Source organism: Aspergillus neoniger (assembly GCF_003184625.1).
Source record: "Aspergillus neoniger CBS 115656 unplaced genomic scaffold BO87scaffold_45, whole genome shotgun sequence".
Lineage (NCBI taxonomy): Eukaryota > Fungi > Ascomycota > Eurotiomycetes > Eurotiales > Aspergillaceae > Aspergillus > Aspergillus neoniger.
The window spans coordinates 202,676-227,500 of record NW_020291173.1 but is presented as its reverse complement, the minus strand read 5'-3'; the positions used below and the strand labels follow the sequence as shown (position 1 = coordinate 227,500).

Below are 24,825 nucleotides of genomic sequence, written 5' to 3'. Positions count from 1 at the left end.
CAAGCTAGGAACAATCACAGGCCCATACTTGACCACAGCGCCAAATGTCCCATCGCCCTGCACCATATAGTCCACCGCAAGGTTCAACTTCCCACTTCCTTGGCCTGGATGGCCGTACATCGTGTTGACGACATCGGGATCGTAGGCAACAATAGCAACATAGTTTCGACGACCAATCAGCTTCCGGTGTTCACGAGGCTGTCCGGTAACATCAGACTGGAACAGCTCCAGCATGTCTTCCTTAGTATCGGTAGGCTTCGAGGGAGTCGAGCGCTGACCGTTAGCTGGGACATATAGGGGTTTGTTGCTACCATGGAGAAGCTTGATGACATATGACGGTGGAGGGTTGTTAACTACTGGTGACGATATGAGTTGATACATGGTTTTATGGTTGGAGGGGAAAGACGGATCATGCACGAGTCCAGCACCACAGGCGTTGACGGCGCCCGAAAGGAAAGTCATGCGGAGCGACTTTTGATGGGCAATGCCCTGGAGGGTGCGAATAAGATAGGTTCGTTCGAGATCCTATCCATGCGGTTAGTCCTGCGGCTGTGATTGTGCACCGATAGTAAATATAGCATGAGGTTACACGTACCTTGGACTCATGGGTCCACTGATCACGCAACTCATCTAAAAGGTCAAGTTCACCGAAAGGGCTGAGGATTCCGCCCATCAGACCGGTTTTGCCCACAGCCCGTTTGACCGAGTCGAACCCTGACCCAACCATGCCCTTGGCTCCGACTACACCGGCCACAGAGCTAGTGACTTTTCCAAGGGCATTATATGCCCCCGTGACTGCCCTCTTCCCCGTAGCGACGGTGTGTGCGATGTGTTCAGCGGTCTCCAGGCGCGGGTAGATAATTGGCACTGAAAGCATCCACAAGCAATGCTGCACGGTTGGGGGTAACATGGCAACCTTGGGGAAGATCCCCTGATACGTGGGTCCAGCAACAACCTGGTGAGGATTGCGCTCTGAGCGACAGTCGAGGCCGACGGCAACAACAGCGGGCCCCAGGTATTTGACAAAATGCCAACCAGTGCCGGTGATGGTGAACAGATCGACGTCGCTCTGAGAATTACGGAGCAGATCCAGTGTGGCATGGTGCTGGAACAACAGATACATCTCTATGCCTACTCGTCCAATATTCTTGAACATGTTGGAAAACTGCATGTGCTCTGGGTAGGAACCAAATCCGTCGAAGCTAGCTTCATTAGCATGGGCTCCTGTCGTGGGGGCAAGGCACAGACTTACATATCATGATCATCGATCTGACAAACATAAGGGATCTGAGCAAAGGCTTCTCTGAGATAGGGCTGATCAAAATGGCTCGTATAATAGTGAAAGTAAGCATGAGAGACGTCCTCTTCGTGGGCAGTTGTCCATGGCGTCTTCTTCCGGATTTCCTTCCCACTGAGTGCAAGCCATTGTTTGAGGCATGGAACCTCCTTCCACATCCGATCGGCGTAGATCTGGCCTCCTAGACACAGCTGGGTATGGAATCCTCCAATCTCATTATGCTTCTGCATGATGTCTTTCCACATGAAGCCTACACCACCGAGGCGAGATCTCTCGTTGGCATTCACATTCATAGAGAAATCGTTTCCCGAAGTGGTGATGAAGCGCCAACCAGTCTCGTATCGTCCCGCAACTAGAAATTCGTAGCGTGTGCAACCAAGATGTGAGGTGATAGCGTAAGTCCATTTGGCAGGTCCGGCCTCTTCCATACGTAAATCTATTTCGTACCTGTAGAAGGTCCATCGCTGATGAACCGCAATTGGCATGGCCTTAAGCTGACGTGGATTCGGAGACAGATCGACACTCTGGTGAATATGAATGGTGGGAGGCTGTGCGGCATCTGTCACCAAGAGAATGGAGCCTAGCCAGATGCCACGCTCTACGTCCATGTTTGTGTAGCGGAGATAGGGGCCAAAATAGACCCCATTTGTAGGAGCAACCTTGTACATATCGATCCCACTGATTGGAGGGGGCCCCGTGGTGAACCCTGACACAATTGGAGACTGTAAACTCTCAAATCCTGGAGTCAAGGGAAGACCAGGAGATGCCAAGGGTTTACCGAATGTTGATAAAGCGGGCGATGCCAGAGGATGGCTGCTATATACGCTGCCTACCGGGGATAGCGGGGTGTCGTTGAGATTCAGAGGAGTCGGACCCTTGGGGAACTCCCATTGTGTGGACTGAGTCGGGAGGTGGATATAGTAGTATTGACCCGAATTGGGATCGAGATGAGCGATCCAACCTTCTGGTAGCGGTGGAGGTGAGGATGGTGCCACAGATGGCGTTGGTAGATTGCTAACGATGGTCTGCTGCACGATCGCATGATTCCCATTCTGAACTGGAGTTTGAGCGACATTCGGAGGAGAGTATCTCGACTCTTGTGGCTGCGGTTGCATCTGAGGTGGGGGTGACTGCTTCTGCTGCGGCTGCGGCTGCGGCTGCTGTTGCTGCCTTGATTCATTTGCAAATGCTGGGTGATCATGGGCTGACACGAACGGACCAGTGGCCATTGCAGCACCGTTTGCATCATTGGCTTCTTTGGCACCGTTTGCCGGTCCAGAGGTCGCGGGGTGCCCAGTTGACGAGCTGGGCTGACTCGTCGATACTGGAGCACGCTGCTTCTCATTCGGATAACCCTGCGATACTACGGGTCCTGGGACACTCGAGTAGGCTGGAGGAGGGGAGGAGCTTATGCGCATTCTTTCCAGATCTTGCTCTAGTGCATTCGGAGGAATCCTAGTGGGTTGGGACGCTGGCTGGGGCTGCGCTGACGCCCCTGCAGGCATAGGAGGCGTGGAACTTGTCGGAGGGTTACCTTCGGAGACGACCTCAGCACCTTGATAGACAGTGGGTGGCCCATGTGGCTGGCTTCCAGGCTGCTCCGTCGGGGTCCATGGCCTTGGGACCGGTGGAGTTGGCTGTTGAATTCTGGGCTGCTGGCCGGCATATTGCTCAGCTCTTCTCTGGGCAGCAGCACTCTGAGACTGAAGTCCTGCTAATGTCGATGTTCCCGCAATCCCCGAGGCGGCATACCGCGCCTCGATATCAGACGTCGCATGCTGCCCTGGCTCAACCACCGGGGTTTCTGGAGGCGGCGGAGAGCCGCGTTGAGCACGAGTCGTCGAGTTTGACGCCGTTGAGCTTATTCGGTTGATAGCATTGTTTGGCGGCTGTAGATTGTGTGCTGCTGCCGGTTTGTTTGAAGCTTGAGGAGGTGGATAGTACTGCTGACGGTGGTCTGGGTACCCGGCCGACTGGGACTGAATGCTTGGAGCTGGAGCTGGAGCTGGAGCTGCCAGGCCCGGCATGCGCTGATGAAGTCGCGAAAATAGTCCTTCGCGGTCCGGAGAGTCCCCTGCGGGGGATTCGGGCAAAGGTTTCGGGACATTGCCTCGTCGCTCAGCTAGAGTGGCCTGCTTGGGCTCACGCAGCCGCAGAGAAGCCATATAATCGGAAGTCTGAGATATGCCGGAGCCAGCCGACATATTGCTGGGAACCGTGGGGGAGTCTCCCAGAGCAGCTCCACCGTGAGATACTGGACTAGAGCCACTCGAACCTGAGCCACGAACATGCTGGGGTCTCTGTCTATCGTCGGGATAGGGCAGAGGGGCGCTATGCGCCGACGCGGGGGAAGGGGTTTCTCGCTTGCCAATGCGCAGCGGTTCAATGACGGGCGAATCGGCCTGCGGTTGCCCCGATGCAGTATTCAGGAAGAGCTCCTCCTGGGAGCGAAAACCCTGACGGCTTGCGCTGGGACGACTCATGCTGTCCTAGGTCTTTGCTGAATAGATTGGAGATCAGTAGAACGGAAGATAGCTAGAGAGAGAGATGTAAAGATTAGCCTTCTCGAACGAGCAAGAGCGCCCATCCAAGAACGAATGAATGCGACCAGACGAAAAGACGAGGGAAAGTAGAAGGAAGAGAGGAGGGAAAAGGAACAGGAGATAGAGAGGGAAATGCGGGGGAAGGGACAAACGGACTGGAAGTCACTGGTTCTAGTAAGAGAGATGCCGTGTGCCCGGGGGTATCAACGACTGTCGCTCATTCTTCGTCGTTCTTGAAGCCAACCAAAGGACCAACTTGCAATGCAGAGAGAAAGGAGAGAAAGAGGAACAAGGAAGGAAAGAAAGCAGGAGGCAGCGAGATTCCTCTTGGGCAAAGCTGGTGGCTCGACAGATTAGCCGCCGAGGGGGATGCTGGCGGGCGCATCATTGGCTCAGCGCAAAGGCCCCAACGGTGCATGAGGGGCAGCTCTCCGCGAATAATCAGTCGGAAATGGTTGATCTCCTCCTTCACGGTGCTGCAGGTTTGGCCTTCCCTGAACCATGCGATACCCTAGGGTTGCATGTGGCTGCTACTAGCACCAGGTCTGGCTGTGTGTCGCTTTTCCAACTGCCGGTGGGGACCCTGCGATATACTTAGTAGTCAGTGCTTAGTAGTATCTAGACGGTTTATCTCCTCCCCGAGCATCGGGATCGGCCCGCCGCGGTACCTTAATAAACAATTTAAGTAACATAGTCCGGATGTGGATCAACATGCCCACTATGATGACAAGCATGGGTCGTGATCCATCTGGTCATGGTTGGTTTAGTATTATTATCCTGACTTCGTTCACTTCGTAAGTCCTAACAAAAATGCTAAAAAGGCGCTGGCGTATACGGGCCCCGTCTATATCCGCAATCCAAACAGACTCAAAAAATATATATATCCCAAGCTGAGAGTAATGTCCAAATCCTACAACTCCAGCTCCAAAGTCCCCCGAGAGAACTCGCAAACTTATGCCGAAATGAATCAACCGTAGTTGACTAGAGGTCGCCCATGCTTGGCCAGCACCTCCGCCCATTCGACCTCCAGCGCATGGCCTCCACGCTGAGAATGCTGGATTTGCCGTTCAAAAAATACCTGCAACATCTGACATGTTGTAGCCGAATTATACCCAATTTCGCCCTCCTCTAGGTTGGATAGTAGCTCCAAGGCCATCATTTTCAGCCCACTTGTTGGAGCCACAGCACCCGCCAGGAATATGGGAAAGGCAATGAATCGCCGGTCCCCTGCTCGCCCCTTCCCCACGATCCCCGATACGATCTGTAAGATTCGCATCGCGTGGTGGTGAATCTCCTCGTCTGAGGCAGCCCCAGACTCCAATCGCTGTCCTGCCCAGAGACTGGTCGAGGAGAAGAGCAGGCTGGTGTGATACAGAATAGCAAGCTAGATGGTACAGCCGTTAACACCACGCGCCCAGGTGAAGCGAAGGGGACTGACTAACCGGCTGCAACAGACTCTGCGACTGTTCTGAAAGACTAATTTGATTCTGGTACAAGTACCCAACTTCCTGCTGGCCCCATAACCTTATGAGCACATCACGTACCTCCCTTAGTTCCTGTCGCCGCGAGCCCAAGTAGTTGTTCAGGTAAGACTCCTTGGCATCCCGCGTCTCAACGGCGAGGAGTCCGATTCGGATGGCTAATGTAAAGGTGTCGTAATATAATCGCAGGATCAGAGGTAAGCTGTTATCAGCGTGTGGATATTCCGAGTCACTGGGCCCAACTGCACAACACAGCGACTGCAAGTCTAGTAGCAGCTGGTTGTCGAGAACGGCGCGGACAAACTCCCCCGTGCCTGCACCGCTGAACAGCGCATATAGATCCACGTGGCATACCCACCAAGCGATGCAAGGGAATCGTTCAGCCCCCGGAATTGATTGCCGCAGCAAGGCTAAATGAAGCAGCCGAGAGACGTGGTGCGACCAAAGGTTTGAACCACCGGGGTTGGCGGCCACAACCTAGCGAATTCAGCATTTAATTCCTATTAATTGTACGCAACGCCTTAGGCGCGAGCATGAGTAGGAAAGGGATCAACCAAAAGACCCACCTCATAAACAAGCATCAAAAAATGTGTCAGATACAGAGCATCGGAGAAGTGGTCTTCATTGCAGAGACTACCATGGGAAAGAGCGGCAACCCGATCGTAGTAATATGAGGCATCGATGTGATGGCCACCCCCGTGGCGAACTAGACTGAGAGCGGATAGAGCCATCATTGTATGGTATAGCTAGAAAATTTAGAGATTAGATTCCACATAAAATTTATCTGACACCCGAAATGGCAAGCATTACGCACAGGAGGGAAGTTTGACGCCTCACGTTCAAACACAGTCGCATCCAGACCATTGATGTTGAGAAGGCCAGTGCATGGAAGGAGCTGGAAACACACGAACTGACGAAAATGTTCGAGAAGAAGCATTTGAGAGTAATTGGGTTCGGCGCTTTCCTGCATATGCTGTACACCGGTGGCCGGATAGTCCGGGATCAATTCCGATACCGAAGGTGCAGATAATGAGAAGCTTCCCTGGTCTGATTCAGGTGATTGAGGGGTACTTCTTCTGTCTGGGTACAAGTGTCTTCGTGCAGACTTGAAGCTCTTCAATACAACAACATTTGGTCCATGGACCCAATTGTCATCTTCGATCGGGGGATTACTGCCACTAGCGTTTTCGAGCAGAGCATCGTTCCCAGAGTCTTGTTCAGAGTCCGCGTCTGCATACTCAGGCAGTCGAGAGAAACTCTCTGGGATGGCTATCACATGGTAAGTTCCAGGTACCGCTGCTTGCGCCTTTCTCTCACGCTCTTCATCTGATGTGAGTGTCGCGAAGGGCGGGAGTAAATCGCATGTAGCTGGAGGCACGCTAGTTTTCCGCGAAGTGACTGTCGCTGAGACGAAAAACCATGAATTTATTAGACACAATCCAAGGGCAAAAGAGGGTTACGGCTGCTCACGGTCCCAAACCACGTTTCCCGCGGTCCTAACATCCGGCATGCGCTCCCTTACGCGACGGGTATCATCTCGAAAGCACAATCGTGGTTGGTAGTCACAGACATGGCCCAGACGAGCACATTGCTGGATCGGATCAGGTCAGCATGGAACAGCGCAGCGCTCACATGGCTCTGGATGAAGCACATTACACTGAGGGTGAACTTCGTCGCACTTGACTGAATTGCGCGTTAGTGAGTATATCGTCGCATTGGAGCAGGCAGAAGAAAAGGCCCTTGCAGAGATGTGACTGTCTCTTCGGGAAACCCAAGCACTCACCTTTGCGGCTCTACTTCCAAACAAGGCAAAACAAGTTAGCATCTCGCTGTACGGAACGTCGGAAATCACGGCGTTTGCTTCTGACACGGGAGGATGGGCTCACTCTACACGTCCTGGGAGGGTAAGATGACATTAGAGATACCCACAGAACGGGAAATGAAGGCTTTTTTCCGCGCCAGCGGACATACCAGCAACCAGTTCGGGAACGGGGTGGGAAGCGCAGTCGGTGCTGGCGGACCGAAACCTTCTTGGGCGTCGGAGGGTCCAAGCCGGCGCTGGGGCTCACCAGACAACTCTTGGGGGCAATGATAGGCAATCTTAGAGGCTGCTTCCTGGAAGACCGACCAGGACGGGTTGTCATCGATATACTGACGGCTGCCATGGAAGAAGTCGCTTTTAGGGCTAACGCTGGGAATGACGCATCAACAAGAGATGTCTGGATGGTGACGGGAGCGTAGACACCCATACTCTATAGGCTTCCTAGGCTATATAATGTGTGGAGTCTATGGGAGATTGAGAAAGAAGAAAGAGCAACTGAGTGCATCAAAAGGAAGAAGAAAGTATAAGAAAAAAGAGGTCAAAAAATAAGTGGAGGGAGGATGCCAGTCGGGTGACTATAGATGAAGAGAAACAACCATGTTCGGTAAGTTAAGAGGCAAATGGGCTGGGGGCCACGGATGAAGATAAACGAAATCGGAAGTAGTGTCGTTTATGCATCCTTAAAAGGGATTATCTATAGGGTGGAGCGAATAATGGAGGCTGAAAAAAACAATGGGGGGAAAAAGGGAAAAGAAAAATAGGTAAAAAAAAAAAGTCTAAAGAGAAAGAAGAGAAGGGGGTAAAAAAAAACGGGAACGAAAGATAGGAGTGGGAATCTGGAGTCTGGAGTCTGGAGTCTGCAGAGCTGTCCAGAAAAGTAGTAGTTCGTGAGGAGGGTGAGAGAAAGGGAAAGATAGGATCAGGTACAAGACGGAGCTGATGCAGAAACGCCATGGAAAAAAAATTAAAAATTAAAATAAAAATAAAATGGAATAGAAGAGGCGTTCTCAAGATCATCAGCCAGCCCTGTCCACAGTGGCGGTTCCGATGGGATTAGACAGGGTGAAAGGCGAACTGCGAACAGGCGAATGGAGAGGCAGCAGCCCAACTACCACCTTGACGCGAATGGCGTGTTTGTCTGTGGGTGATCCAGGGAGAACTGAGGTAAAAGGGAGAGGGGAAACAAACCCCCGGGATGGATGTGGTTAGGCCCGTATCTTAGGCGAAGAGACTTGGTTCCAATGAAGACCCTAGGATACAGAAACTACTAAGTACTAAGGAAGTAGTACTCGACTATCCTAGACCATGGATTGCAGATGCCAACCATGTGGCAGCGAGGGTAAAAAGAAAGAAGATTTGAAATAAAGCCCGCCGGGGCCGAGAGAAGAGGAACAGACCAGTCATGCTAGCCAGAGCAAAGTTGCTACCAAGGATGCTGATGGGACGATGCTTTTCCTTCCTCAACTTTGGGGGTCAACATCTCCTTCCTGGCATCCAATTAGGTCCAGGAACCTTTTAAGTGGAGTAGTACTAACCATGATCTACTCCATGACACACATGTCTCGCAGCTTGTCTTCTGTTTACGATTAATTGATTGATTGATCGATACGTTCCCTCCGTGAGCACTGGGCAGGCTATAGTCGCGACCTGAATATAGACCAGGGCCCACGGTTCAGGCTGGATTTTGGGGGAGGGGAAAGGCGTCAGGTGAGTTCGGCCACGCCGATATATACGGGGGGCCGTGAACGAGTCATGATGGCTCTGTCTCATCTGGTCAGGTTTGGGTCGGTATCGGACGATGCATCCACTTTGAGACTCGCGAAGCCACGATGGGTGCAAGCTCCGGACTGGACTTGGAACCTTTCTAACCCAATCCTTGGTAGATTCACGTCATATTTTTCGGGGCCGAGCCACGCTGGGTGGCTGCCAGAAGGATGCTAGCCAGACAAGTGGATGTATCTATATTCAAATAGTGGCAGTTGAGAAAAGTGGGAAGAGCTGAAAGCGCATCCACCCAACCTTACCAACCTTAATGGCGGGGGAGTAAGTAGTTAGTAGTAAGGACTTACTAACTACTTTGTAGATAGTTCCCCTGGCTTTGGTCCTGATCCGTCGGATGGATGGATGGACGGCTTTCAATGCCGGCTAGGAAGTTACTATTACTTCCTAGTAACTTACATTACGCGATGAGAAGGCGTACGGGCCACGTAACAACCGGCGTATGTTCGGTCTACATACAGCAGTCATTACCATGAATTACCAAGCTGCGTCTGTACCAATAGCCGGTGCTAACCCAGGTGAGTCTAGCCTTGCTCTGCTAGACGCGCCTGGGCCAATCTAGATTCCTCGGGCTTGCCCGCAACCACGCTCAGTTGCTGCGAATTGAAAGCAACCGCTTCCTCTCTCTTACTTACCTTCCATCCAGTCCCTCAGATTTGTCCATGGGACGGACATCCCATTCTCCGGTCAGTGGTGGCTTGGACGAAGTATGATTGGTTAGGCGCAGGTCTGCATTACGCTACAGAGGCAAGTTAAGGTTGGGTATTATGCACCTTGGCTATAATCTAGATATCTATCTCTCTGATTTATTGTAAGTCCTCCGGCGCTTCTGCCCAAACGACACCCTTACAACCGCTCCCCGCCCCTTTCCTGTGCATGCCTCCTGATTGGGACGGGCACATTCAGGAAAGGCTCGGGTTCCTGATAATACCCAGTAGAGGTACGGACTAAGGTGGATGATACACATACAGTACTAGAAAGTCCCATGATCAATATTCCGACTCTGAGACATTCGTTCCCCCGCATACGTACCCATGTCACAGGAATCATTGCAGATGGACGAGTGCCCGATCCAAGATCTGTCGCACTGGCCCCGATCTTTCCTCTTCCCGCCAGCTTTTCACCAGTTTCTGGATGGCCTGATCGATCAGGAGTTCCGTCTGCTTGCAGAGCTCAAAGTATGCGACAGCCGCTTGGGCGCGTTCAGCTCGAACGGCTTCAACGGAGAGGTCTATCTCATGGGCGAAGATCTCTACTGTTAGCGCCGCCAAGGACTCCTGGGGCCCACGGCGATCGGGTTCGCCACTCCGGTCCGATGCCCACGCCCCGATTTGGTCAAAGACTGCGCGCAGCTCCCGGTACAATGTAACCTGCACGTTTCTGCCCCCATGGCCCACTAGGATTCTGTGCAACACCGGTCTCGACTCATCCAGATGTCCGCGGAGGGCTTGATTTCCGTTAGCATATTGATGATTGGGTGGAGATGCCAACTGCAGGGGAACCCACTCTTTGCTGAAGTATGCGATGCAAAACTGAGGCATTGTAAGATACATACCACACAAGCCGCCAACGTGTCGTCCAGGGTTTGTCTGCAGAGGTAATCAGCAACTGCCGTGTATCCTCGCCGAGTCACACGAGAATATCTCTCGGATTCATTTCCGCCAACATATCAAGACCAATCAAAAGTAACCCCGAGAACAGAGGAATGAGTAGAAAGGAAACGCGTGGACTGAGAGCATACGAGATACAGACAGGGAACATACTTCGGCTTTTGATCCTTGCCTGAATCCACATCCATTGGATCTCCTTGATCTTCAACATCATCCAGCACGTGGGTGACAATGGCAATAGCGTCTGACATCAGATCCAAGTCTTTGCGTGCTTGAGCCACTCCGCCAAGAGCAGTAAGCGCATGGGGGCGATATGCAGGGTTATTCCGCTTCGCTTCTCTGATAGTGATAGTCTAGAAGGGAACAATTTCACCGGCAGTCAGAGAGCGGCCCATCGAAGTTTCAAATGTTTCGGAGGCAAAGGCCTACCTTCATTGTTTCTCCAAGCGTTGGCTTCTCTTGCCATAATTTCTTCGCCTGGCCCGAGAACTTCACAAACGCTTCTAACACAACTTCTTTGCCCTCCCACGTTTTCCCGGCCACAGCTCTCTCCAGCACAGGCCAAACATACTCGCTTGTCGAGAGATCAATTTCCGAGTCCAGCGACATGATGGCCTTTGCAAGCCCCAAAGCTGCCGTATGCTTAATGGCCCACCGGGCCGATTCTAAATTGCTGGACACCAAGTCGGTAATTTCCTTGATGTAGAGAGACACCGTGCGGTTGCCTCCGACGTTATCCTGCCACGTCTTCTCGAACACCTCTCTGACGTGCTCATCCAAGTCACATTTGGACACAAATATGAATGGCAGTGCAGCCGTAGCGAAGGCCATAAACCGGTCATTAGACAACTTCGAAGCGGCTTGTAAAATCTCGGCTGAAATGGCCCGCTGATTAGAGTCTTCGGCGGTCATGTATAGTTCTTTAGCATGTTCGATTGTCTTAAGCACTCGATTATCCGAGGCGAGACGCAGGAGATAGCCAATAGATGTACAGTAGGATGCACTGACGGTGTCATTGCGATCCACCACGAATTTGCCGAGGAGCTGTATGAAACGATCTGCATAGGGACGGAAGAGCATGGACCGCATGCTTGAAAGGACCAAAACCCGGCTACAGCCAACCTTAGATGGAAGCCCAACGGCCGAGCGCAACACACCTTCCAGCCTCGTGGCAAACTCTTTCATACTCTCTTCATCCAGCATGTCTATGAGGTATCTTTCAATCACTTCCATCATGGGAGATGTTCGAATACTGGACAATCTCATCTTGTCGATATCTTGGCCTGTCAGACCATACTTATCGGCGTTTAGATGAACGTAGTTGACTGCTTGAGGCTCCAGTGAACTCAAAGAATTCAGAAACTGTTCCATCATGTGGGGTATGAACGGCCGCAATGGTCCGCCTGGGCTTTTTCGGATCATTTGAATCAGGGCTCCGATGGCAAATCCTTGGACCTCCTCAACGCCGGATTCCATGCCCTTATCACTCAATAGGAATGGGATAGCGCTTCGTAGCATGGTTTCAGCTCGCTTGGTATCAGTGTTGCTTGTCTCCAATGTGCGGATAATCGCATTGGTAATCGTCTGGCAAAGCTTCAATGCTGAAGCTCGAACGGTCTCTTTAATATCATCTAAAAGCTTGAAGGCCTTGGTAAAGATTTCATCCATGTACTGCGCGTACTTTTCGGGCTGACGGCCCTGGATTAGATCGGCGATTGCAGTACAACTTGCCTGCCGAACCCTCCATTCCCGACCCGCCAAGAGGCTTCTCAACAGATCATTCATGATCTCATCAAAATGGGTCTCAATAACTTCCATCGGGTCCTTGACCAAGGCCTTCCAGATGGTATTCATGGACCGCTGAACATTGGGGTTAGGGTCGAACCGGTAGCGAAATAGCTTAGGATAAATCTTAGGGTTCTTCGCCAGGTAACCGTTGACGCTCGAGTCAGAAAAGATACTGCTGATGCCCATTTTGCTGAAGGCCGCACGACTCGACCAGAGGGCATTATTCGAAGCTAAGGACATGAAGCGATATACAAGGGTTGGGTCACCGGCTTCGGATGCGAGGTTCATGATGTCTTTGTAGGTATTGACCGAGGAACCACCACCAGTAGGGAGAGCCCCGGGTTCGAACAGCTCTGTATTTTGGCTGACCCTGCCACCCGCGAGTGTTGAATTGTTCTCGGTGAAGGAGTTGACCAGGTCACGCACTAAATCGTCTTTCAGGCTTTGGTCGCCCATGCCATAAACGAGGCTTAACCCCTGTGCACCAGTTTCCTGTACCACCTCGTCTCGGTCAACGAGCAGGCTGCTAAATGAGCTTTGGCATTGACGCAGACGATCTTGCATGAGGGATAGATGACCGCAGTTTTTGACCAGACTCAATAACCAAATAGCAGATGCCCTTTTAAGCGACGGTTTCGGTGCGCCACATTTGGCAATAATTGTGTCAGCCATATCCGCAAGCACTTGTTCCGGCACATATGAGTCTGGCGACTCTGAGTCTACATCGAATTCCAGAACCAATGATTTGGAATTCCAACCAGCCGCAGCATTGCTTAGCGCTTCACCGACTGTGAAATGTATCTCAGGGCTGCGGATTTCATGTAGACCATAGAGGGCTTCCGTTAGGGTACTGAAATGTGAATCACCAGGGTCCTCCTTCGGAAAGATCAAAGAGAGGAGCCCTAGTGCCATTATGGCCACTTCGCTTTCGGCCTTTGCATCTCGTACGAGAACGTCTCTGATGGCTTTCCATTCCATATCAGAAAGAATAGAAGGAGACAGAATTTTGGAGAGACTGAGTTGTCCAATTGCTAGCTGGGCGGAACGTCGAAGAAGTGAGTCGCGCGCGTTATCGATCATGTCACGGATCGTATGAACGAAATGATCCACATGGACGTTTGGCACCTTGGCTATCATATTACGGAATGCAAGTCTGCTCAGCATATATGATAGTGCTAATACTGCTCCTCGAACCCTAAGTGCACCCTCGCCAACTGCAGTTTTCCATGGCGTTATGCACTCTGAACACTCCACAACCAGTGACATGAGGTCATTATCAGGAAGGGCAGGATGAGAGGCTAGGATTCCAATTGCGCGGGCAGCCATGGCCTGGATGTCTTGGTCGTTGCTCTTCAATGGGGTTCGCAGCACTAGTGTCTGCGGGACCACCGCCTCCACTATGTCGTTCGAGGCTAAAGAGCATATACTGACGAAATGCTTTCCGCATTGCTGCAGTCCCTCCCGGCTCTCACGGGTAAGGCCGGCCAAAGCGCTGTTCAAAAACAGAACAACCCCTTCTTTGTTGATAGCCCGAAGATAATGTCTAAGAGAGGACCTTGCGTGTTCGTCGGATGTAAGCATCACGTCAAGTTTAGTGTCCCAGTCTTGGTCGACCTCTATGGTGGAATTAGAAGCAGAGAGTGCCTCCCAGAGCAGTATGTTCCTGATGAACGCTATAATGGAAGCAAACGCGTGCTTATAGGGACCCGATACAATTTCCGATGCAGAAAAACCAGATACTCCATTTGAGGCTGCCGACCCAAGTATGAAGCAAGTAAGTTCTGAAAACTTTGGGAAGTCATACCACATAGAATCTTTTCTGGCTATGGCCGAGTGGCTATCGTTTGAAGGACTCAAAAGTCGGTGCCAGAATGGATGTAGACCTTTCTTGCCTTCCTCCATAACTTCCTGTTTGTTTTCTGACCCGCGCGCGATCGCCATGAGATCTATCCAGCGGGCGACAACATCGTGGTATGGCAAGAATCTGTTGGCAAAACGTACAGCAGCGTACTGAGGACCGCGAACGACAGCGAACCCGCTAGCTGGATCTTCTCCTCCAGGGTAGTTATTCATCTGCCGAATCAGAAAAGGCCGCAGTTGGTCTTGGAAGCCACTGTCCCAGCTATCTATTGAAGAGTTGAGTATGCTTCCCAAGGCTTGTTCAATGCTCACAAATATCTGGGAGCTGGAATCATCAGAGCTCAAGGAAGCAAACAGCCATTGAATGAGATCAAAGCCAGAGAGACCTTCCTGCCCATTGTACAATTCAAAATTGGTTTTGGGAACCAAAATACCGATGCTTTCGTACGCAAGACCCCGTAGACTCAGATCTGTACTTGGAAGTCTTTGCCCGCTGGCCGCTGGACTCGGCCATCCTTGAGACTGTATGAAATCTCTCAAGCCTGCTATGAGCTTGGGTGCCACTTCATCCAGGTCAGATGGAGAACCCATTTTAACAACCCACGTAGTGAAGTTGAATATTTGTGTTCTCAACTTCGAGGCCAACAGTCCTTGTGATGACCTTGCAGCATCTGATAGAAGGCCTTCTTCAATCACCCGCATAACACTCACTCTATCCTTTGTCGCTCTAATCGATTTTCCAAGGAAAATCAGGATTCTGGTCTGCAAAGCAGGTCGCGCCGGAGGTGCGCCATCAGGCGTCCCGGCTCCAAAATACAAGCCATAAAGTTGTTGCACAACCTCTGCCGCCTCCATGTTCGGAATGAATCTTTTCAGAGTTTCTTCGCCAAGATCGGAGAGACGGGAGTTTGCATCTGCAGACGCTATGAGAGCAGGTAAGAATCGCTCTGTGTCGCTGAAAGCTCCACTAGCCAAGAATCTTAGAGCATTGACTTTGGTTTCTGTCAGATTCAGACCACCTTCTGCAGAAGGATTCCATGTTTCTGAAATCGAGGCGTCCTTGTTCAAAAATGTATAATCTGCAGGAGACAACCCGGGACAAGTCGGCGAGCTCTTATCTGCGGGAGCAAGGAGCAGCAATTTCTCAAACCATTTCGATAGAAATTGCGTATCTTGGCCGGACAGACCTAGTCGAGTCTTGAGCTGTATATCATCATCGCTGCCCTTTGGTGGTAGCTTAAGCAAGGGCAGAAGCCGCAGGACCAGGTTAAATACCACGGCGGCTTGATTGACAGATGTCCCGATCTCAGAAATTCCCTGGAGCAAAGGAAGCAGGATTTCGACTCTTGCATCTGAGCCCAGACGATCAATACCTTGTTGAAGGTAAATCAAGTCGAAATGCCGGATGAGCTGGGACTTTTGCTCTTTGAACTGCTTCAGCAAAGCCGTGACCGGCAGTTTGATAGACGGGGCTTGGACTCTAGTGTTGACATGCTGGCAAACTGCAATCACTTTATTGCGAACAGCAAGACTTTCAGATCCCAGCTTCAATAAGAGGGGAGGTAGGTATGTATTAAGCAGGGTTTCCAGTTTGGCATCGGTATCCGCCAGCGCAATCCGGAGCTCAACCTTGGATATCAAGCTCAACTCGCGAGCTTCGGAGCTTGCTGGCGTAGTGTCTGTAGCCATGAAAATTGAGGTTATGTCTAAAGAAGAGAAAGATTACCACATTGATGTATTTTTGGTTCTGCAGTAAGTCTATAAAGCTTCCTCAGGGGTATGATGGGGGGTAATGAGTAATAGAGGTTCTTGGGTCTGAGCTCAAGGCAGGCGATCCAACGTCACCCCCGCCAACCCGAGGCCACGATAACATCCCGATTGGGAAGACAGTATCCACATTAGTCAGCATCCGGGGCTCAGGTACCGCGTGTAACGGAGATGTACGATGGTATCTATGCCTAAGGTGTCTCGGGACATTGCCTAATGTGGAGCACATCTAACTAACCTATATCGGAGGATGTAATGACGAAGGTAAGCCAAACATTACATTTTATGGTATAGAGGTAGATAAGCAAAGTTTAAATGACATGAGCCACACTATGTGATTCGTATAATACAGTCATCATCTTTCGCTGAAGGTCAAGCGTGGGCAGTAGCCGCCCTTCTCTGTTCAGCTGCCTCACCCCTCAAGAACCTTGCAACTTCACCTCCGGCGTTGGCCAGATGACCATTTGTGGGTTTGTTCTGGCTCGAATTACCAAAAATACACTGCCATAGATCATCTTTCTTCACCATTTCACCTCCTGATGCCCCGCCGGCCATTAACTTGGACAGTGCTGCATCTTGCAACTCTAAAGAGTTAGCCGAATCAATGGCAGTTTCGGTGAGATTGGGTATTGATGTTCCATTGTCCGAGGTACTAGCGAGCTGTTTTTCCTGTTTTTTCTCCTTCTGCACTATGTGGGCTAAGCGACGCGACACCGAGAGGTCATAGATTGACTGCTCGACGGTGTCGGAAACCAGATACATCCAAACAGTGGTGGGCCGATGTTGGCCAATGCGGTGTACGCGAGCGATAGCCTGAAGCTCAATTGCAGTGTTGATCAGAGGCTCACAAAGGAAGACATGGGTGGCATTTACTAAATTGAGACCGGAGGAATGTGCTTTGGCGTGTAAGAGGAAGCATTCAACCTGAGTAACGATGAGAAGTTAGACGCTGATTGCCAAACCTGATTGGCAGGATATTATACTTACTGCAGGGTCACTTTTGAAGGTTTGGATGCCATCCTTGGTGTCAACGCTGCTGAAACCAATCTTGAACCGGGAAAGCGCATTGGCGAGGATTTCAAGAAAGTTTTTGTACTGAGAAAATACAACCGACTTGGCCCCAGGATCATGCTCCCGAAGCCATAAGATGTGCCGTGCCAAAGTATCAATCTTTGTGCCATAGGAGCTATCCAGGTCAATGTTTTTGATTTCTTTCAATGTGCTCGAGCTTATATCGGCATATATAGAGTTTTTCGAAGGACGTTCGAACTCTAGTTTAGTTGGCGCTTTCTCCTCCTGCACGACAAACTCTTGCGGCTTATACGTGATCTGGTGGAAGTCGTTTGCTTTCAAGCGTTTCTTGCACGTAGGGCAAGTTCGATGCTGATGCCACCACATTCGCAAGCAGTCCTTGCAATATTTATGACCGCAAACCGTCAGAACACCTGCATTAGGTTAGCACCGCCGCCACTTGAAGGCTCTAACTTGGATTTGTGCTGCTGATACTGACCGACTTCGAACCCAGACTGGCAGATGACACATATTCTTGATGTCTCGTCCGAGCCAGACTCATCTCGCAGATGGATTAGGTACCGACGTTTTGCTCGCAAAGAAGAGATTTTCTCGTCAATTTCACTCTCCTTTTTGAGCTTCGAAGTGAAGAGTGTCACATCCAACGGCTGACCAACACTGTTTTCATCATATGGGGCAACAGTGTCAGATATCTGCTGCAGTTGACGATAATATTCAAGCCGATTGTTCATCGTATCTCGGAACATCTCAACCTCCCTCTCCAAGCTGGAAGCAGCCTTGGACTGTTCAGCTGCCAGTTGGCTTGCATGTCTTAGCACAAGACTGACATTCTCGAGCTCTGCACGCGCTCGAGAACTTCCTTCATTCGCTTGCCATTCAAGCGCGGTGGTCAGGCTGCGAAGCTCACTGATAATGCCTCGAAGGGACCCGAGTTGCGGACCAGGCTTCAGATTACTGCGTAGGTTCATCACTTCCAAGAATAGGGTTGGAGAAGGCCCTTCGCCCTTTTGTGCTTGGATAATTCCTTGCTTAACTTCATGGGCAATGAGAACGTTCTTTTGTCCAGTTAAGCAATCATGACGGTCGGCGAACATTGCGCGCAAGGCTTCCATGTAAACGTACATTTCATCCTGGTGCTTAGTGGATTTTTCATACTCGTCACCTTCGAGCTCCGACTCATCCTCTTGGTCGATGAGTGACTGGGAGAGGAACTTTATCATGGTTTGACGCCAGTTATCGTACTGTGCAGCATGCTGATTCATGGCTTCACAAAAGTCTTCGAATTTCTCGATCACGCGCCGACCTTCTAGCCCTGTGCTATATACCTGGGGCTTCATCTTGGGAATGTTCACGAATTCCTTCTTGTGCGACCTTTCCCTTATCAATTTCATGTAATGGCCGACCTTTCGGGATATATCAACCAGCATCTCCTTCCGGATGGCTTTCGCTGTGGTATACGCCTCCTCTTCCTGTTTCTCGAGGAGTTTGAATTGTTCAGAGTCCTGTTCAGAGTCCTGTTCAGTGAGCTTCGGATCTGACTTGATCTGGTAATACGCGTTCCCCATAAAGAACACACAGATGTGTTGGACCTCGAGAGCTAAGCGCAGTCTCTGACGATATGTACCAATGCGAGTGTTCTTTTCGGTTTCTTCCGCCTCGTTATCACTTAATGAGTCTACTGACACAAAATCTTGGTTATCGTCTGCGGATGTGACTCGACTCTTCATACGTTCCGTTTGCAACCGGTCCCGGCATTCTTTAACGATTGCACTTGCTCGTTCCAGGCACTCCTTCCACAGTTGGAGTGCTTCATGCTTGCGCATTGCATTCTCCAGCAACTGCCCCCGCCGAAGCTGAGACAGGAGCAAAGTGCGCTCTTCTGCATGTATGAGCACGTCATTCTGGTCGATCATGACCTCGAGCACCTCATTCACCGACCGTAAGGGACCGTTGTATCCAACGCCCAAAGTCCGGCGACCGGTGCCTGCAGGATGAAGGCAGGTTTGACGGAGCCTGACTAGCCAACTTCGCATCTTCTCAACCACTGACGGGTCATTAGGATTCCATTCATCAGTTGTCGGTGCGCCTGATAAATCAAGGCCACAATCTTCACACATCTGCTCGTACAGCTGGCCATACTGTTGCTCTTCCACTGCAGTGAAAGGGATTGTTATAACGACCCTCTTCTGTGGTGGCAAACGAAGCTCATCGCGAACATGATCTTTGCTATGACGAAGGGCAATTGTGTGAACTATGTGTGCTAAAATAGATCGGAAAGACACGCATAGCCTATTCCAGATGAAGCCACAATAGGGTTCGTAATGAAGAAAGAGCAGCAGACCCAGAAGATCTGTGATATCTTTACGAAGAGGCGTTCCAGTTACCGCCCAAGCTAGTTGACGTGGAATCAGACGAGCAACTCTCGCTGCATTGCTGACACCGCTCTCAATCATCTGTGCTTCATCTAGGCAGACCCGCCACCAGGATATCTGAACAAGCGGCGTTTTTCTTGCCTCGAAACGCTTCTCATGGCGCAGGTTTCGCTTTGGAGCATCACCAGAATAGTGGACCTCCCGAGCAAGAACGTTGTAGGTAGTCAGCACAACATCATGATCCGATATTAGCTCGACCAGTTCATTATCTGCGAGTTTCGGATGACGCTGAATCCCTTCATAGTGATATACACTCAGCCCTGGAGCATGCAATTCAATCTCTTGCCGCCACTGCTCAAGGATCGCCGGGGGTGTTATGATCAAAGTCGCTCTTGATGGCTTCAAGCCGTCGGCGCGTTCATGCTGGCCTGTATCCTCCGAGAACGTGAAGCGTCGATGGAGGCAAATCAAGGTGATCATTTCGACCGTCTTACCCAAACCCATCTCCTCGGCTAGCACGCCCCCATTAAGGACGTTCTCGGCATCATACCAGCTTGTGATATTGGAAGTAACGACCATAAACAACTGGCTGGCGAAACACTCTTTACCATCCGCATCAGTAAACCTAATAAAGGACAGTGGCAGGTCACTGGTAGACTCCCGCTTTAAAGGAGCAATTCTCCCGTCGGGTTGAAGTTCCACGCCTTCCCTTTGCAATAACCATCTGACTGCCCTTCTTTGAAAGGGGAAAAGCTGACACTCTAACAAGTCACACTTTATATCTGCTGATGAAGCAGGATTGTCTGGTGGGACATGTACATTGTCATAGAAGTCACGTGGTGACCAACCTGTTGCACCCATATCCCTACGGTGCTTTTGCCGAAGATTTTCGAATACTGTGTCATCATCATCCCGCAAGATGTACCTCGAGAAGACTTTTGCTGGACCAGTCGGCATCTTATTGATATCTGGGACATCAAGGGAGTCCCTCCACATGATGACCGTCTCCAAGCTGAACGTCTTCCCATCAGACAGACAGTGAAGAGTAGATTGATAACAAATTGAAGGCACATTCTTTTGAAAGTGGTCGGCGCAAGCAAGGCTTGAGGCGAGAGACAGATGATTACCCAATATAACGAGCTCCGAATCAGAGCTTTCAATAGTGAAAACTGTTTCACGCCCAAAAGCCGACACTAGTGCCAGGCTGAGACAGCTATGCAGCCCTTCATTCTGAACAGTGGCAGACTGGGTCGGAGCAACCCTATTTACATCGAGGATGACAGGTACAGTATCCAGCGGCTCGGTAGCACCATCCTTGTCATCTCGATCATGAGTTGCAGAATCAAAGTTCTATCAAGCATCAGCAGGTTGGTCTAAAGAGACTCGGGAGAGGCCGGCTCCTGTCACACAGGGAGGATACATACCAAGCGCAGGTTGAAACGCGCCAGTGGTATATAACCTATTGGTACCCGTGAGTCCGATAACCCATTGAACTGTCTAAGACTCCGAGTTGCCGAAGCCAGCTTGCGACGTTTACTCGGATGCTCATGGGTCACTGGCTGCTCGGGCCTGACGAAGGCAGTGGCCAATGATTCCGGAACATTGCCTGGAGCGTGAAGATTAGTAGAGAATATTAAGACATGCCACCCTAAAAGATGTCAAGGAGTTGTACCAGGATAAAGAATTTCTGCATTCAGTACAGTCATGCCGCCCCCTCTTGTCTCTGACGCCTCAGCTTGCCACCAAATGAGTGTTGAGTAGAGTAATACTCTCTCACTGTTGCTCCGATACGGCGATCTGATAAGAAGATCTCACGTGCTGATAGGGCTGGGTTATGTTAAGTCCGGAATTTTTCCGTTCTAATCATTGGCTTAGTCAACCATGGCACAGTCATGGCCGGATCTGTGCTTCCAACAATAACTACATATAGATAGATAACGCAGGAGGCCATGGAAACATGCTCTGCAGTGACATAAAAATTGGAGGATCCGCTTATGTTGTTTGGGTTTCATCTACTTTGATCATATTTGGGTCTCATACATGTTTGCACCATGATCTCGGGCACCGCATGCCTCCTAGCTGTCAGTGTCCGATTTCTGCTCTGGACTCGTCCTGTTGCTGGAATTACAGCGTTTCGCAACTGAGATGGGTTATCGTTATTCACTTATGATAGGATCCCATGGGCCATTTTTCTGTTTCTCTTGTTGCTGTACAAACCGTTTAGAACTGGCGTCAGGCCTTATTTCATAATATAATTTTCTCTATTCTAACTATCACTGCTTTACAGATTAGTCCTTTCGTTCCGAAGGGCCTGCTTACCACCTCTAATTCAGGGATCAGGGTCTACAACTTAAATTCCGCATGCGGCATCATTAGCTGGACTCCGTGTCAGTAATCTTCTCGCGGACCTACACTGTCACTTCCTCATCTTGTGCTTTTGACCATAGTGGTTTTTCTTTTAGGTACAGCGCCTACTGTTTTCGTAACCAAGGAAGTGCTATGAGTTGAATGGACCAGATGACGGAAATGATCGACCAAGGTAAAGGCACAATAGCAATATGCAAGACGTTTTTTCGCTGTCCTATTCATAGAGAACGCCAAATCCTGTTGGCTAGTAGATAATATTTAGCTGATATGACCGTTCCGGACCCTGAATGCGATTATGGCCATCGTGTCTTCCAAATCATCCCCTAGAGCTGGAAAAGCTCCCTCAACTGTCTCATGGTGTCATCAGGGTCCTCAACGGAGTGACCGATCGTCCTAGGGTCACTGTAGATCTCGTAGTCGTTACCACCAGGGAATGTCTTGTCACCGAAGAAGTGGATCGTCTTATAATCGATACCCGTAATATCTTTCTCGGCTTCGACGTGTTGTAGGCAGTAAGTCTTGTCCCAGCCGGTCGGGAAAACGTCAAACGAGATTTCACCACCAATGGAGTAGCTGTCCAGAACTGTTAATAACTGTAATGACCATACGCAGTCACTGAAGGCCTGGTGATCCTATTACATACCTCAAACCATAGTCAGGGAACTCCTTCTTGAGCGCATCTACAAGGTCGCGGCGGATGTTGTGAATCTTGTCATACCTGCTCATAAGTTTAGTCAAGAGGTCCTGTATATGTGGGCACCGAGCTACCGCTCGTATACATACGCTTCAAACTCCTTCCGTTCCTCGGTGCTAGCATTTCTGCCAATCGGGCTGACGTTGATCATGCCATTGCGGAATTCGACGAAGGTGCCGCGCTTCTTAGGGATATCCAAGTTGGCGATGTACTTGAGCAAGAAGTTGACCAACTTCTGATATTTTTCCTCTCCCAGCCATTGGATGAAGCTGTTGCTTTGAAGAGGCTTGCCCAGGCGGAAAGCGGTCAAACCGTTCTCGGCGAAGCAGAAATCGAATAGGGTTGTGACGTCCGTGGTGTTTCTACCGAGCTGTTCTTGCTGCTTGGGAAGATTCGAGCCACCGACCTGACAATGTGAGACTGCGCGCTGACCCTAAGAGAAATGAAGGCAACTAACGAATCCGATCGCGCACTTGTGACGCAACTGAGAGAGAAGCGTGAGCATCTCCGGGGTGACATTCTATAATCGGTGTAAAAAAGAAACAGATCAGTCTTTCGAAATACTAAACGAATAGACAGAGCAATTCCAAGGAGTTGATCATTTCTTTCTTGCGAACTTACAGCTCGGGCAGGCGTTAACGTCTTGTCGACATCAAAGAGACAGATTGTGCCCTTGAGGGGGCGGTCCTGCAGGGCAGGATAAATTCCGGCTGCTTCAGTGGCCATAATGGATATAGATTTGAAAGATAGTTGAGGAACAAGGTAAGTGAGAGAGACTTTGAAGCCAAAGGCGCAATTGACTGAGGGGCAATTGGACTATGTATCTTTTCAGGGGCGGACGTTGTGACAGCCGCATGCGGTGAGCTGGAGGGACAAGCGGGGGGTTCCAGACAAACATTCTTACAGCTTAACCGTATCGGGCGGCTTCCAGACAGCTAGGCAGTGAGGCACCAAGGCCAGGCCCAAGGCGGTCAATCTCCAATTTCTCCATACGGATGATCCACGTGGGGCTTGCTTCGCTTATCGATAAGTGTGATAAGCCATACGGTGGTTGCTGAGAAAATCGCAGAAAAAGGCGTAAATAGTACTACTCCGTACATCTATTGCCGTTGCCATTGTGCTTGTTCCTCTTTCGTCTGTAGTCAATATATTTCTGATTCCGAGCGTACAGATACTGATAGTGTATTCAAGTTCCATTAAGACTAGCCACAGGCCAATAAAACTCTTGTATATGAGGCAGACAACAACGCCAGACCAACTCAAACTCCTATCCATCGCGTGAAACGTCAACGGCCCATGGTCGTCTGAAAGACCTTGGCTGCTAATTCACTCAAAAGTCTTGCTCGATCTGTTTGAGGAAGCTGGAGGAAGACATCGTAAACGCTCTTTCCTTTGGCATCTCGCACTGCACCAAGACGATTGCCAGCGACTGCGCCAGCCAATGCTCCAGGAGCATTAGCTACGATGAAACCGAGAGCACCGCCACTAATCCCACCTACAACGGACCAGAACCGAGATGTCGGGTGTGAACGAGTCTGACCGTCAGCATCTGTGCCTTCGCTGGCAAGGCCCTCTTCACGCAGCATTTCTTCAAACACCGACCCGAATTGCTCATTTGCACGTTGCTCACTATCAGCAGTGCCAGTGCCAGTGCCAAAGCCAAAAGCGGACCAGGGAAACCCTCCTGCACCTCCACGGGGCACTTCCTCCTCTTCCTCCTCGACACCGCCTGCCATCCTCATCGCATCATACTCCCGTCGGCGTGATACATCTGACAACGTGTAATAAGCATCGCTAATATCCTGAAACTTGCGTGTCCGAGCCGCCCTCTCTGGCGAGTCGACAGGGACTCTGTCTGGATGAGACTTCAGAGATTCCCTACATGGTTCAGAACAGAGCATGGTCGCAGCATGATGGGCATTGACTCACCTTTTGTATGCATTGCGAATTTCTTGTTGTGTCGCTCTGGGAGACACTCCCAGTACCTTGTCTACATTTGACATTGATTAGTTCTCTTTCCATACAGTATGTAGAAGTTGGCATTTCGTACAATAATCGCGTTGTTCTAGTCCACAGTCAGTTCATATGTTAAAGCCATGAAACACGTTCGTGCACGCTTACTAGGCATGTCTAAATGTCTCTATGTTAGAAGATGTGCCGTGCTCCAAACTCAGATGGTGAAGAGCCAGATGAGTGTAGCTTCATTTGTGTCCACTCTTCCTGAGAGGTCATGACTCGGCGGGGGAAAGATGACGTCGACGAGGCATTCATGCCTCAGGCATCAGGAAGCACGGAACGAAGGTTCGGCCTTTTCCAGCGACTCGTTTTTGCCAAAACAGCAGAGACGGGAAGCCCCTGAGGGCAGCACCAATCATGGGAATGGCGCCAAAGTTAGGACGCCCGGAACCACTGT

The 24,825-nt window shown here is 50.4% G+C and overlaps 6 protein-coding genes across 6 annotated transcripts in view; 1 reads left to right on the top strand and 5 right to left on the bottom strand.

The window, feature by feature from the left end:
• BO87DRAFT_344301 (WW domain protein) overlaps positions 1–4,140 on the bottom strand; it is a 4,531-nt gene extending 391 nt beyond the window's left edge. Inside the window, exons 1-4 of the mRNA XM_025620816.1 lie at positions 3,997–4,140; positions 1,253–3,832; positions 596–1,202; positions 1–525 (exon numbers count right to left, since the gene is read on the bottom strand). The exon at positions 1–525 is cut by the window's left edge and continues 391 nt beyond it. Coding sequence (XP_025475218.1) covers positions 1–525; positions 596–1,202; positions 1,253–3,780 — 3,660 coding nt within the window. The 5' untranslated portion in view covers positions 3,781–3,832; positions 3,997–4,140. The remainder of the gene's footprint in view (positions 526–595; positions 1,203–1,252; positions 3,833–3,996) is intronic.
• Positions 3,867–4,512, top strand: BO87DRAFT_447489 (uncharacterized protein; the record flags this gene model as incomplete). The annotated part of the gene is made up of 2 exons (XM_025628263.1): positions 3,867–4,440; positions 4,463–4,512. A coding segment is annotated over one exon (489 nt), but the record flags the coding sequence as incomplete, so codon positions are not given.
• Positions 4,513–4,807: 295 nt separating this feature from the next.
• On the bottom strand, positions 4,808–7,570 carry BO87DRAFT_401128 (Zn(II)2Cys6 transcription factor; the record flags this gene model as incomplete). The annotated part of the gene is made up of 7 exons (XM_025625584.1): positions 4,808–5,224; positions 5,283–5,798; positions 5,888–6,067; positions 6,136–6,725; positions 6,792–6,912; positions 7,105–7,184; positions 7,312–7,570. 7 exons carry the CDS (start codon positions 7,568–7,570, stop codon positions 4,808–4,810), a joined length of 2,163 nt encoding a protein of 720 aa, XP_025475216.1.
• A 2,153-nt stretch (positions 7,571–9,723) lies between these two features.
• On the bottom strand, positions 9,724–15,955 carry BO87DRAFT_380432 (ECM29 family proteasome component). The gene is made up of 4 exons (XM_025624300.1): positions 10,962–15,955; positions 10,686–10,885; positions 10,429–10,511; positions 9,724–10,369 (listed from the first exon to the last, which is right to left on the bottom strand). Exons 1-4 carry the CDS (start codon positions 15,867–15,869, stop codon positions 9,969–9,971), a joined length of 5,592 nt encoding a protein of 1,863 aa, XP_025475215.1. The 5' UTR covers positions 15,870–15,955; the 3' UTR covers positions 9,724–9,968.
• Positions 15,956–16,271: 316 nt separating this feature from the next.
• Positions 16,272–21,063, bottom strand: BO87DRAFT_344296 (putative SNF2 family helicase/ATPase). Its single transcript, XM_025620815.1, has 5 exons — positions 21,024–21,063; positions 20,776–20,957; positions 17,458–20,701; positions 16,935–17,392; positions 16,272–16,871 (listed from the first exon to the last, which is right to left on the bottom strand). Exons 1-5 carry the CDS (start codon positions 21,055–21,057, stop codon positions 16,320–16,322), a joined length of 4,470 nt encoding a protein of 1,489 aa, XP_025475214.1. The 5' UTR covers positions 21,058–21,063; the 3' UTR covers positions 16,272–16,319.
• A 978-nt stretch (positions 21,064–22,041) lies between these two features.
• On the bottom strand, positions 22,042–24,313 carry BO87DRAFT_319204 (PMM-domain-containing protein; the record flags this gene model as incomplete). The annotated part of the gene is made up of 7 exons (XM_025619835.1): positions 22,042–22,291; positions 22,362–22,436; positions 22,502–22,818; positions 22,870–22,932; positions 23,034–23,099; positions 23,726–23,871; positions 23,908–24,313. The coding sequence occupies 7 exons, from the start codon at positions 24,311–24,313 to the stop codon at positions 22,042–22,044; spliced, it is 1,323 nt and encodes a 440-aa protein (XP_025475213.1).
• Positions 24,314–24,825: the final 512 nt, after the last annotated feature.